Raw genomic sequence first — 13,189 nt, 5'->3', positions numbered from 1 at the left:
TTTTCAGATTTTCAACTCTAAAGGTATAATACGACTTTGGCACACATTCTAAAATTAACAAAACATTCAACAAAATGATGATCAGCGCGTTGTGTTGACCTATTTGCGAAAACCCAGCGCGTTGCAGAAAATTGCGGAGACCTAAAACAATTTGCACCTTTGTAATCACACCGAAAAAAAAAAAAAAAAAAAAAAAACACATTGGTTCTAGAGTCCAGACTCTTAAAAACATCGACCAGAAAAAGTACTCTTGATTCAATCGGATTTTTAGAACCAAGCGTCTTAATTTGAGCGGATTTCCTTTTGATCTAAGCAAAACCTGATTGAATCAAGAGTAATTTTTTCTTGTCAATGTTTTCGAGAGTCTGGACTCTAGATCCAATATGTTTTTTTTCCAGTGCACTCCCTTTTCTCCCCTGATTCGATCTTTTATTCAATATGGGAACAAAATGTTATTATTTTTCGCAAAGCACATGGCAACAAGGAAGCAAATGATCTAATGATATCGGAGTCAGCAGGTCGCTCAAAATCAATTGATACTGACGTCGACTGGAAGCCGAGACCCCCTTTGCATTGTCATCTTGCATCGGACCCGCTAACTTCAATTTTTAATGCAACTATCATTTCTCCCGAGCGTCGCTACCCCACCCACCCACGGTCGCTCCCTCGCTGTTTCCCGACACTCCGACTCGTTGAAGCATAATCTCTCCGAAAATGAAAAATTTCATTTCAACCAGTGCAAACTCGTATGAATTTATCATCCCGAGAAGCGGTTGAAGGAGCTTTACGAACTTTGCGTTCATCGTTTCGTACTTTCAATGCGGAAATGCGTCGTTGTTCCCGGTCCAATTATTCGGATTCGTAAGTTCTTTCTAACTTCTGACATTATTTTTTATTCTCTCTTGAATTATATGTGGGGAGCAGCGTCTTGGAGATGCGCCTTGAACAGCGCGGCTCTAACAAGCGATCCGAATGTATGAATCGGGAAGTTGGGGATTATCGCAGCGTCACAAATGCAACAGAACATCATTATTAGCATGGATATCGTGACATTACAAAACCACGTATTCAGATTTGCAAAGTCGCACATTTCATGTCGTACCTTACTTTTTTGAAGGCTGGCTGATGTTGTTATCAAGCATCAGTCGGAGACATTATTCCTTGCCTACCTGAGAATATCTCTTAAACGTTCTGTACAACATTTTTTATTAGCTCTCTTTCCAGAGAAAGCAGAAAAGAAAATTATGAAACAGTGCAACTGGGAGTGCATTTGGAATTAAGGAGCTATTATTCCTGATTCATCGTAGAAACAACATATGTGTCATTTGTTTTCCTTCGCAGATGTAAGTTTTTATGAATGAACGAAAAATTGTAATTCAGTATACCGCCAAGCAAAACGCAGCGCAATTACATACTGAGGCAAGAACTTTTGTAGTTCTTACCTCACCGTTTCGAGTTTCGCTGTCATAATGAACATCAGTAAAGGAGGATTTAAATGTGTGTGCTCGCACATTTTTCCTTGTATTCTCTTGGTATGAATAAAAACTGAATATGGTGAAAATCCTTCATTAAGTGCTACGTCAATGAATTATTTTTTCTCGCTCGGAGAAAAGTTCGGTAAAACATGCCCTACTTCGGTTCTTATTGAACATCGAACTTTTCCGGTTTAGGTGACCGATGTTCTCGACCAAAGGAATTTGTGATGTTCGGTTTCCGTGACCAAAAAGTTCGGTTACCTGAGCCGGAAAAGTTCAGTGTTCAATATGAACAAAAGCTCCGTAACTTTTACCGAATAGTTTTTTTTTCTATTGTTTATTGTTTTCTATATTGTTTGATTGTTAATGTTTATTCTCTATTGAACACACGTGTGCTCAATAGAGAGAGATATATATTAAACCAAAAAGAAAAACGAATCACATCTGGACTATACATTTCGCAAATGGAACTACAATTTCTGACTCATTTTAGAGACAACATTTGTGCCATTAGTTTTCCTACGCATTTAGGTGTTTTCGAACAAGGTGAGCCACGAATTGTAATTCTTTAAGGCAAAATGCAGTCCATTTGATGTAGAGAGAAGGAACTAGTGCTAATCGATTTACTTCACATCGTCTGTTACCGATTCAAATTATGTCAACCAGCAGCGAGGAGACCCATCGTGTGCCAAAATATTTAGTTCCCTTTCGCCGAACGCGACCTACTCAGCAGATGAGAGGGGGGTAGAATCTTTATCCCCGCAGATATTATGATCACTATAATAGGCAACAACCGGCTACTTCTGCGCTGACAAGCATCCGGGGACTTCCGAACTAATTTCATTTCTCGTTTGAGTACTAGCCACATTTGTCAAATTGAGAACTAAATTACAAGTTTTTCGTGAATTCCCTAATCGAAATCATTCCCGAATTGACAACCCCGGGCTCAGTTTTGGCATCAGTTGTATCGGAGTGGTTTTCCTTAACGGCTACCATTCAAGAAAAAAATACGGGTATTACGCGAGGTAAATTAAGCTATCAAGTTCCCGGAATTGGTGATATTCAATTCAACTCCGCCAGAGGAGGGGGCCGTCGGGGGTGAGAGAGCCAGGGAGACGAAGGGAGGGGGGGGAGTGAGGATCATCAAACTCAATCCGCTCCTTCGCATTTTTGAGGCCCCGCGTTTTGCGTTAATGTGCGTTGTCAGGTCGGTCTAATTTTTATTCCTTTTTGACACGAAGACGGGTACTATTCCTGTCGCTGATGAATAAAACTAGAGTCATTATTATTATTTAATATTATTATCATTATCATAATTATTTCATTATTTTTGTTCACATTCGAGCCACCGCCATCTTGGTGCACTCTTTTGTGACTCCATGAGCGAGAACCAATCAGAATTGGATTTTTTTAGGCCACTTCAGCCCGACCAGAATTGAGATGTCGTAACTCTGGGTATGGAAGGACTCTGAATAAAACAATCATGCCATGCTGAGAAAAAAACGCTGTATGAGTCTTCAGACGCTGCAATATTCTCTTCAGTAAGAGACGCATAAACTAGGATATTAAAATTCTATATATTTGCCTTTCAATTGTTCAGACAATTGCTCGCAATTTAATTTGAAATTTGTGGAAATTTCAAGGTAAAACATTCGTCAAATCAAAAATCAAAAAATCAATCAATCTTCAAAAATCAATTTTTATCGGGGAAAATTTTGCAACGTTTGAATGCCCTTACGGCGTTTTTCTATAGCACGGCAGAATGAGCTTAGGCGCCAGAGCGAAAAGCTTATAGCGATAGAAGACGCGTAAGAACTCTAATTCAACGGGGAAAATTGCGACGGACGCAGCGAAGGAAACAAAATCACTGAACGGAATGGGCGTTTCAACACTCAGCAGTAAAACGGGCTTAAAATGGAATTTTAGGCTGCGCAAATGATTTGAATGCTGAAAATAAAAAAATGTTTTTTCAGTTTCAAAAAGCACTAGTTTAAAGTTTAAATATTACATTTTTGCTCACAAAGAGTTTAAATTAATATTGTGGACATGTGATTTGGTTTTTAAGTTTCGCAATTGATTTTCCCCGAAAAGTTTACCTTCAAATAAGGTATGTTCAAAATTACGGGTATGGGGGCTTTTAAATACAAATTCATTAATTTACGCTTTCTCCTCCACTTTTGCTCACTAAGAATCTCAAATAAGGTATCACAAATTCGCAAAGTTAAATGGATTAAAAAACTTTTGATCGGTGCATAAGTACATATAGCCGTTTTTACCTTTTAATGAAATTAATAGAAAAATTATAAATTTTGCACAAAATGTGGCCTGAAATTATTATTTTTATTTTTTCTTTTAAATACAGGGCGAGTTTACTACAAGCTGATATTGTCGTTCTCTCCGTTAATTATACTTACGTCCGGCGGATTCTAAAAATTTAATCCACTTACGAGGGATGAAAAAATACTCGTTTTATGCATATGAAGGGCCAGGATGTGCTTTTGAAAGTATGTTTTACGGTCTGAGTGGCAGCCTGGTTCTGTATCTTACGTTGAAACAACGTTGTGTCGTAATTGGAAGAAGACCTATCTCAATTTGTGATCCACATCCCACGCAGCTGTGGCTGAAAACGGCGACAAGTTATTAATTTTTAACGAGTTTTCCTGCGCCGTGTCCTTATTTCAGCCACTTAATTTTGACGTTGATATTTTCTCACCCACACGAGACTCTGCTTCTGCCGAAAACTTTGACGAAACGAGCTAACAAGCCTGCTCGATTATGAGGTAAAACGTTAATCTGCAGTTATACATTCACAATAAATACAATCTGGAAATGCGTCGCAAAAGATTCAGATTCCAAACAGGTAGGAGTAAAAATTTAAAATAGGAAACAACGGATTTTGAAAGCAATAAAAGATTCATTGAGAAATATTATCAGCGTTTTTTTATTAGTTCAATTATCAGAAAACTGAAAAATACTTGAATAGTTTTTTTGAAATCAAGTTGAGAGCTCCTGATTCTGGGAAAAACACTATCAGCCGTAAGGTGCCCCAACCATAAAATAAGAAAAAAAAGGAGAAAAAATCATTGATTTTTTGGTCGGTGCTCGATGCATTTCGCTATGTAGAATAAGAGTAAAATAAGTATGACTTTTTCATAATCCTTGAAAGTAGCAATAGTGAGTTTTACCGTTGCGATTTTAAAGCTTGCATCAATGATCTTTATTAAATAACAGCTTCAAAAAGGGCACTGATATGTGAAAGACAATGTCGCCATTGAATTTTAAGCCTCAATCACCTTCTCTGCCTTTTTCAGATCAATTCGGCCCGTTGTTCAATACAATTATCTCGACAGTTTGCATTTTGCCTACTTTATCAAATGAGAGCGAATGTAAATCAATCTCGCCTACGAACGCAACAATATGAACCTTCGATGATGATGTCTGATGGTGCATCAGGTGTCATCGGGGACTTCGTTAAAGGCATGAGCTTTCACATTAACATACAAGGCACATTATCGCACGGCTACTCTGTTAGACTGTTAATTAAATCCGATCCATTTGCAACACACAACATTTGCAAACTTGAGCCGTAAATGCAGGCATTGACATACATTTTAAACCCATACGGCTTATGCGAGGCCAAGATCACTCATCATTACCGCCATCGTGTTCAGTTGCTTCGTGTAAAATTGATTGCGAGCACAGGCCAATTATTTAACCACCTATTTTTTACGTAAAATTTTAGAAGTAAAACACAAAGCCACTGCGTTTATCTAAAGTTAACTTTCAACTGTAAAAAAGATGTGTTCAAATTGAGGCCGTAGTGTAAGAGTATCATCGTGCCATGAAAAAGTGCATTATAGTCAGTCAAACTCTCCATGCAGAGATGTGAGTAATTTTCTTAGCTAAGTTGCCACTCTTTGAAGAGACATTTTAATTTTTTACAAGAAAACGATTGTGTAGATTTTTGTGCAAAATTCAGTAAATTTTCTGCGTAGTGCAAATTCCTTGAAATTATTCAAGGAATCTGCACAAAAGATCTCTTGTGAGAAATTAAATTGCCCAATTAAATTCGGCAACAGCTGATGTGGCTTGGTTCCTTTCTGCTCAACGTGGTCCATTTCACCTTGTTCCAAAACTACAAGAGAGAAACGCCCGCCCACAGTTAGGCTGGTAGGTGTCACACTCACGAGCGCCTTCAACTACATATGCATACAACTATTCATACTCCGAATACAACTATTCGTACTCAATGGACGTCCGTGTTGCATACGTCTAAATTGAAGGCGCTAGGATTGTCCTGGCCGTACACACCGTGCAGTTATTATCGTACATTATTGCATAAAAACGGTTGTGCGGATTTTTGTGCAAATTTTAGTGAATTTCCTGCACAGTACGAAGCAAAATAAGACTCAAAACTTTCGCAGGAATCCGCTCAAACGTTCCCTTGCAAAAAATTAAATTGCCTTGTGAAAGTTAGGAACAGCCGATCCGGCTTGGTTCTTTTCTCCTTCATACGATTCATTTGTCTTTCCAGTATGTGAATTTGACTCATTGGGTGCTACTAGAGTCCCGTTACAGTGAGAGTCAAGACAACCCCCCTCATAGAGTCACAAACGGGAATAAAGATTACACAAATTAAGCGTTTTTCGTAATCTTTGATCGGCTCATTCTCAAATTCCTTTCTCCGTTCCTTCTCTCATTCCGTTTGTTCCTTGTCAAACCCGTAATTCCTCGGTTCATTGCAGATTATAATCTTTGCAATTGGTGAAAATTTAATCTTCATTCCTGTTTGTGACACTGTGGAGGCCTAAAATAAGGTAACCAATCAGAAATGGATTCGCATTGTCTTAACTCTCAGTATAAAGGGACTCTAGGTGCAACTGCATCTCCGATTAATACTGCCGTGCTAAGGAAGAACGCCGTATGAACCTTCAGGCGTTGCCAAATTTCCTTCGATACAACACGAATTTCCCGGTACGCTTATGAATATTTTCCCTCCAATTTTTCAGATAATTTTGTTCGCAATTTTACCCACAGTTCCTGAAAATTTCAAGGAAAAATATCCATAACTTTCCTCAAAAATAAGCATTTTAATGAAGGAAATTTGGCAACTCCCGGATGTTCATACGGCGTTCTTCCTTAGCACGGCAGAATACTTCCCCACTGTAACTTTGTCGTAAGTTCCGCGGGGAAAACGGTCGAGCGGCAACAGCGGGAATCTCTTCAGGAGTGGTTATTAATTAAACGGCAGGAATAATGCAGTCGGATAGCAAAGGAGTGAACTTTGAGTGTCGTTTTCGTAATGAGCGGCCGTTCCAGCATTCATCGCAGACCCCTCCGTTTCGCGCCGGTTGCCGAGCTCCCCGACAACTCAGGTGAAACTTTACAAGGATATTTACGTATTTTTGTCCCGCATGGCAACTCGCTCCCGGGATTAATACAGCCGGTTATTATTAGGCTCGTTTTGACTCGGTTCTGGCTACGACGCGAATAAATTCCCCCCTCTTCCGCTCGCCCTACACCCCCCCCCCTTAGCGCTCTGGAGACCGTCCTGGCAGGATACCGAAATCTGGGAATCCTCCAGCTTCGGTTTTTCTTGTGATTTTTGTATTAAAATTGTTTAGTAGTCTCCTTGTTTGAGAGGATTTTTGCCCTGAGAAAAAACTGTGATTAACTGTTGTGCGAATAAATTTCCCCCCTCTCCCGCTCGCCCTCCACTCCCCCCCCCTCCTAGTGCTCTGGAGACTATCCTGGCAGGAAACCGAAATCTGGGAATCCTCCAGCTTCGGTTTTTTTGTGATTTTTTATTACAATTGTTTAGTAATATCCTTGTTTGAGAGGATTTTTGTCCTGAGAAAAAACTGTGACTGAAATGGTCTCACCAGTAGCTCTGCGAGTGCTGCGTGCAAACTTTTCAACTGGTAGCAGCCGTAACCAATAATAGCCGTATTTTTACAGTTGAACATCCAGTAAGAATAAAAATGATCAGAAATTCTGAAATTAGATCGTAACTATTTACTATCATATCTTCTCTCCTTAATGTACAGTGTACACCACTAATTTCAGCTCCCGCAAAGCACTGGAAATGCCAACACGCGTGAAATTCATGCCTCTGCAGGTGCGAAAAGACAGAACGCCTTCATCTTTTTGGTTATGCATCACGCACATCCGTTGAGTTCGAATAGTTGTATCCAAAAGTTGTTACCAGTGCTGCGATGCCAAAAAAGAACGCCGCGCGCCGTTTGAGGATTTGGACGACGACAAATGTTCTTTAATTTTTTTTTTTTTTTTTTTTTTTTGGAAACGTGCGATTTTAATCTTAAAACTTTCAGGGAATTTTGCTGCCAATTTTTCTAATGCGTCAATGCATCCGATGAATTTAAGGGAAAATGCTCATGGATTTTCTTAAAATTAAATATTATGTCAAGGAAACATGTTAATGTTTAAATTCGCATACGGTGTTTTTCCTCTAAACAAAATTGAGTTGATCAGCTTCCAAAAGACTGTAGCACCAAGTATAAAAATACGGGAAAAACAGGAGGAACTTCATCAAGGACCAGTTTTCAGTCTAAGGTGAATGAATGATGTTATTAATAAATTATTTGGTTTCATGTTTTAGCACTATGTGGCTCAGAACGGGTCATTAAAAACGGTTTTATGGTTTGTCTCCGCATTCCTAAATTCTGACGTCTAAAATCTTCTGAGAATGACTGAGTCTACAGTGGACACGCCAGGGACGATAAACTTGGGAGAAATTGTCACATCGTGGTAGGAAAATAAAAAGGTCTCGTGGTAATAATTTGGATTAAACACTGATCCGTGCACACTGACACTGATTTTGTATAGATACTAGGGGCCACGCTCTCTGAAAGCTTCGCGGTTCAACCTTCCAAAGCGCTTCCCGCCTCAGGTGTTATGCGTTATGCGTTACTCTTATTATTTTGTACAGTGGCGTGCCGTGCTTTGTGATATATCGATTGTTATGCCATTTAAATCTATGGTAAAGAATCGATTATTAAGGTGTTCGCTGCGAACGCCCTGTTTTTAGCGTTATGCGTTACGCATTGCGCGTTACTCTTATTATTTTGTACAGTGGCGTGCCGTGCTTCGTGATATATCGATTGTTATGCCATTTAAATCTATGGTAAAGAATCGATTATTAAGGTGTTCGCTGCGAACGCCCTGTTTTTAGCGTTATGCGTTACGCATTGCGCGTTACTCTTATTATTTTGTACAGTGGCGTGCCGTGCTTCGTGATATATCGATTGTTATGCCATTTAAATCTATGGTAAAGAATCGATTATTAAGGTGTTCGCTGCGAACGCCCTGTTTTTAGCGTTATGCGTTACGCATTGCGCGTTACTCTTATTATTTTGTTTTGTTATATTGAGTAAGATGAGCTTGTGAGGACGCAGCACGTCCTGGTGTTTTTAAAAAATTTGGCTTGTTCATTGCTGTATTTATTATTCATTGGATATGACATGTGTGCAGTTTATTCTTGGTAAAAATTAATGGAGTTTATTTGACTCTTTTTGTTTCAGATGAAGGAGCAAGAAAAATAGCCGCGTCATGGACGAGAGTGAGGAAGGGAAAAATTCTGACGACAGCGGAGGAATCGGGTTTCCTGGATCTCGGAAAGATCCGACTCGCGCGCGAATGACGCTCACTCGCGCCATCGCCACTCGCGGCTGATCGGGCCCGGCCAATCAGTCCTGATTCCCGCCATGTAGGTCGGCACCGACGCCAAACCAGTGCTGTCGAACCCGATGTATTCTTTCCCGGTTCGTCGTCGCTTTTCCTTTTCCTCGTTTCTTTCCGATTTATTTTCTCCGTTTTTCGTTTGAGCCGCGGCCGTTGACTCATGCTCTGATGGGAGATACCGATCGGAATTTCCGTTGGATCAGCTTTCTTCTCTGCAGTCTCTCACACCTCTCTTGCCTCCATATTTCATCAGGTATTGTAGCTCATATCCTGTTCTCATCTTTGTCATTTATGGAGAATTCGCAGGTGTCAGAAATTTTGTGGATTCCACGATTAAAAAGAAACTATTGAGTGAACGCAGGATGAGTATATCCCTGCTTTCTAAAATGAACTATCATCAGAGCGCCGAAAAAAAGTGTCGTGGATTTAACATTTTAGATGTAAAAAAATGTTTGCGATAACTCATGAATTGCTGAATTACCCTGCCACAGCAGTTAGTTTTACATCTTGGCATTGCTAAATTAACTGCTGTATCGGTTAATTCAGCATTTTATAAGTTCTCACACACTTTTTTTACATCCAGAATGTTATATCAACTTCATTTTTTTCCCGGAATATGTTAAATGACCAAATTGCCTAATCTGCAATAATGCATGTGTTGAAATGGAAAATGCCGCCAGTTTTTGAGTTAGATTTTGAAAAATTGGGGGAGGGGGCAATCAAGGCTTAAGTAAAATAAATGAAGGGGGCTAGGGGTTGGCTTACGGCTAGTTGAAAGGGAGGAAAGTGGTCTAGTAATCGGCAAAAATGGCTTAATCCTTGAATGGCCTCTGACTATGAAATTGACTACATTTTGCAATTTGGATTTATAAATTCTAGCCCGGTTTAAAAACAACGTATGTGCCATTAGTTTCCCTGTGCACATAAGTGTTTTTCCAGAAGAGCCAGAATTTATAGTTCCAAATTGCAAAATGCAGTCCAAATCTCCCTTTATTTTCTTGAAATTTTTAATTTCTGATCCCGCTTACGTAGCTTTATCCAAAATGAAATTCCCAAGTACCAAAATGAGTTCCATAGGTGAATAAAATACGTTTTCTGCGTTCTTTAAGCGCCATTAACTCGGCACCAGGCAGAGTGACAACTGCGCGCAACAGCGAGAAAGCCGAAACGGAGCGCGGCGGATTATAATTAATCAAGACGAGAGGGTTCATCGTTGCGGAGGGCTGTCGGAGTCGTGGACCGCACTTTTCGTCGAAAATATCGAGAGCATAATTTTCACAATAAACACTTCATCCCCTCCGGCAGCCCCCCTCCCGCCCCCGGCCGCCGTTTAAATATTGACAAACTCCATCGGCATTCGATGTCGCATTATTTCCACGTGCTTAGCCACGCCTCCGTCCCAGCCGTCGGCCCGTAAGCTGGCCACTTTTTCCCTTCCACTTAAATTCAATTTAGGCCTCGGGACAATAAATTATGAGGAAGAACAACGTATGAGCATTCGAATGTTGCCGAATTTCCCCGTAGAAAATACCAGGACAGGCAAATGAAACACTCGATGCGCTATAACTGGATATACAACTGGGGGCTCTTATTTGAACACTGAAAAAAAAGGTGCTACTGTAGTAACATCCTATATTTTAAAAAGAAATATGCGACAACTCTTGGATGTTGTCATTACCGCTTTGGTTGTTAGAGTAACATCCTAGGATGTTACATTTACATCCTATCATGCTACGTTAACTGCCGGAGTGTTAATAGCAACATCCAAGAGTTGTCACACTTTGCTCTTTCTTTCAGTGGCGTGGCGTGCTTTGCGATGTCTCGATTGTTATGCCAGTTAAACCTATGGAAAAGGATCGATAAACAGGGTGTTCGCAGCGAACACCTTAACAATCGATTCTTTGCTGTAGGTTTAAATGGCAGAACAATCGATACATCGCAATTCACGCCACGCCACTGCTTTCTTTTAAAAAATAGTCACTGTAATTTCTTGGACATTTTGTTGAATTTTCCTCTCTGTTAGCAGAATATTCTATAAAAATGTCAAGCTATGAAGTGACCTTGTTTCTCTTGGAAAAAATAAAATAGCAGCGGAAATGTTGAAACACCGCAATGGAGATACATGGTTTCGCACTTTGGCCACAGATTTATCCTTGAAAGTTTCAGACTGACCACGATAAATTGTGATTGACGTTCTCTGAAAATTTCGTCGAAAATTTCCATCGAATTTTTTCGATGACTCACGAATTATCGGAAGAAATCTGGCAACATCCGATTGTTCGTATGGTGTTTTTCTTTAGCATGGTAGAACGCCCCTACCACCCCACGGGTTCGTTCCGGAAAAACCGCGCGTCTCAGCTGTCACCGAGTTCGTGGAACTAATTCTCGAGAATTCAGGTGCGAAAATATCTTAACTGCCAGTCAACAGATGGCGTTTTTCGGGGGAAATTTTTGAGGATAGGCGGATCAAATTCCACGCCGTGGAGCTTATGAACATTAATTAGATGCTGCCAAATTTCCAAGTTACTAAGATGGAGATATCTATTGTTCAAATCCGAGTGGGAGGCTTTTGTGCCGTCGCAACTGGTGAAAAACAAAACACATTTTCTAAGAGGACAGCGTTAAACAACTGCGCGCAACGGGAGGAGTGAGAGAACTCGCGGGAAATTTGTTTAGCACGCTCCCGGGAGGGTTCGTGCGAATCGGAATCAAAGGCGCTTGCAGGCTCACTCTTTAATTAGTGTTCATCTGTGAGCTGGGTACCATCATAATACCCTCCTCTCAAATAAACTACTCAATGCTAAAAGGGCTTTAGCGTTTGACACTTTTGAGCCCTGGCTCCTTTATTCATCATGCAATTTTCACGGATCATGGATTTTTGACGTTTAGGTTGCGCTCCTAGAATCATAAACGGCCGTACTGCCGTGCTAAGGAAGAACGCCGTATGAACACTCGAGAGTTGCCAAATTTCCTTCGGTAAAATGTTCATTTTGAAGAAAAGTTATGGATATTTTACCTTGAAATTTTCAGGAACTTCATGTTAAATTGCGAAGAAAATTATCTGAAAATTGGAGGGAAAATATTCATAAGACCAGGAAAGTTTACCAGGAAATTCGTGTTTTATCAAAGGAAATTTGGCAACGCCTGAAGGTTCATACGGCGTTCTTCCTTAGCACGGTAGCGTAATGATGAGCCTTTTATGACAGACTGATTCACTGCCCTGCAAAGGATTAGCACAGTGCCAATGAGGAATAAATTCACAAAGCAAATCAATGGTGGGTGAAGAACAAACTCTCGAAGAAAATCGATGGTGAAACTACAAAACTACGGTTTTTAATTAAATCGGTTTCTGTTAGACAAATGTAAGTCCAAAAACTCATGAGCCCTGGCTTTCGTTAATCACGTAGGACGCCAGGGCTCATGAGTTTCGGACTTACGCCCGTTTAAAAAAATTGATTCAATTGCGGTGTTTGAAAACATCTACTCATATTACACTTTCTCAAGAGCACACTGCTGAACTTATTTGCAAACAAGTTTCCAGAAAATTGACGAATGAACGAGGAAAAATCGGACGACGTTTTCGGGGAAAAACAAAGATCAGTTGTTCTTTAGAAAATTAATACGGTTAATCCAGAAATATGGTGTGATACACGATAAAGAAGGGGTCGAGGCACGGGTTGTCGGATGATACCTACCCTCCACTCGTATCTCGGATGTGGTGGAAGCTTTTACTTTCGGGACTCCAACATTTAACTGTTGACCTACCTACTTGGTTGATGGTTAACAAAGTGTTGGCAGTTTTGTTTTGCAAACAAACCAAAGTTTTGCTGCAATCACACGCTGAATTTGGCAGCTCAATATGGAAGTCAACTGTCATCGCTCAACAGCTGAAATTTCGTAAATTCGAGTTACTTTCATCCAAATGTGTATCAAATCTATTTGAATAGTTCAGACAAATCCGATATTATCCGATAGTCGCTGAGAATCGTTGCTGAATTTTTCGCGACACGCGC

At 40.1% G+C, this 13,189-nt stretch overlaps 1 protein-coding gene across 1 annotated transcript in view; it reads left to right on the top strand.

Moving 5' to 3' along the window:
* Window positions 1-13,189, top strand: part of LOC109042222 (limbic system-associated membrane protein) — a 490,619-nt gene that overhangs the window by 87,805 nt on the left and 389,625 nt on the right. Inside the window, exon 2 of the mRNA XM_019058863.2 lies at window positions 9,017-9,429. Coding sequence (XP_018914408.2) covers window positions 9,345-9,429 — 85 coding nt within the window. The 5' untranslated portion in view covers window positions 9,017-9,344. The remainder of the gene's footprint in view (window positions 1-9,016; window positions 9,430-13,189) is intronic.

The sequence above is a fragment of the Bemisia tabaci genome, chromosome 5 (genome assembly GCF_918797505.1).
Source record: "Bemisia tabaci chromosome 5, PGI_BMITA_v3".
Lineage (NCBI taxonomy): Eukaryota > Metazoa > Arthropoda > Insecta > Hemiptera > Aleyrodidae > Bemisia > Bemisia tabaci.
Note: the sequence above shows the minus strand (reverse complement) of the source record. Positions and strands in the feature narration are given on the sequence as shown.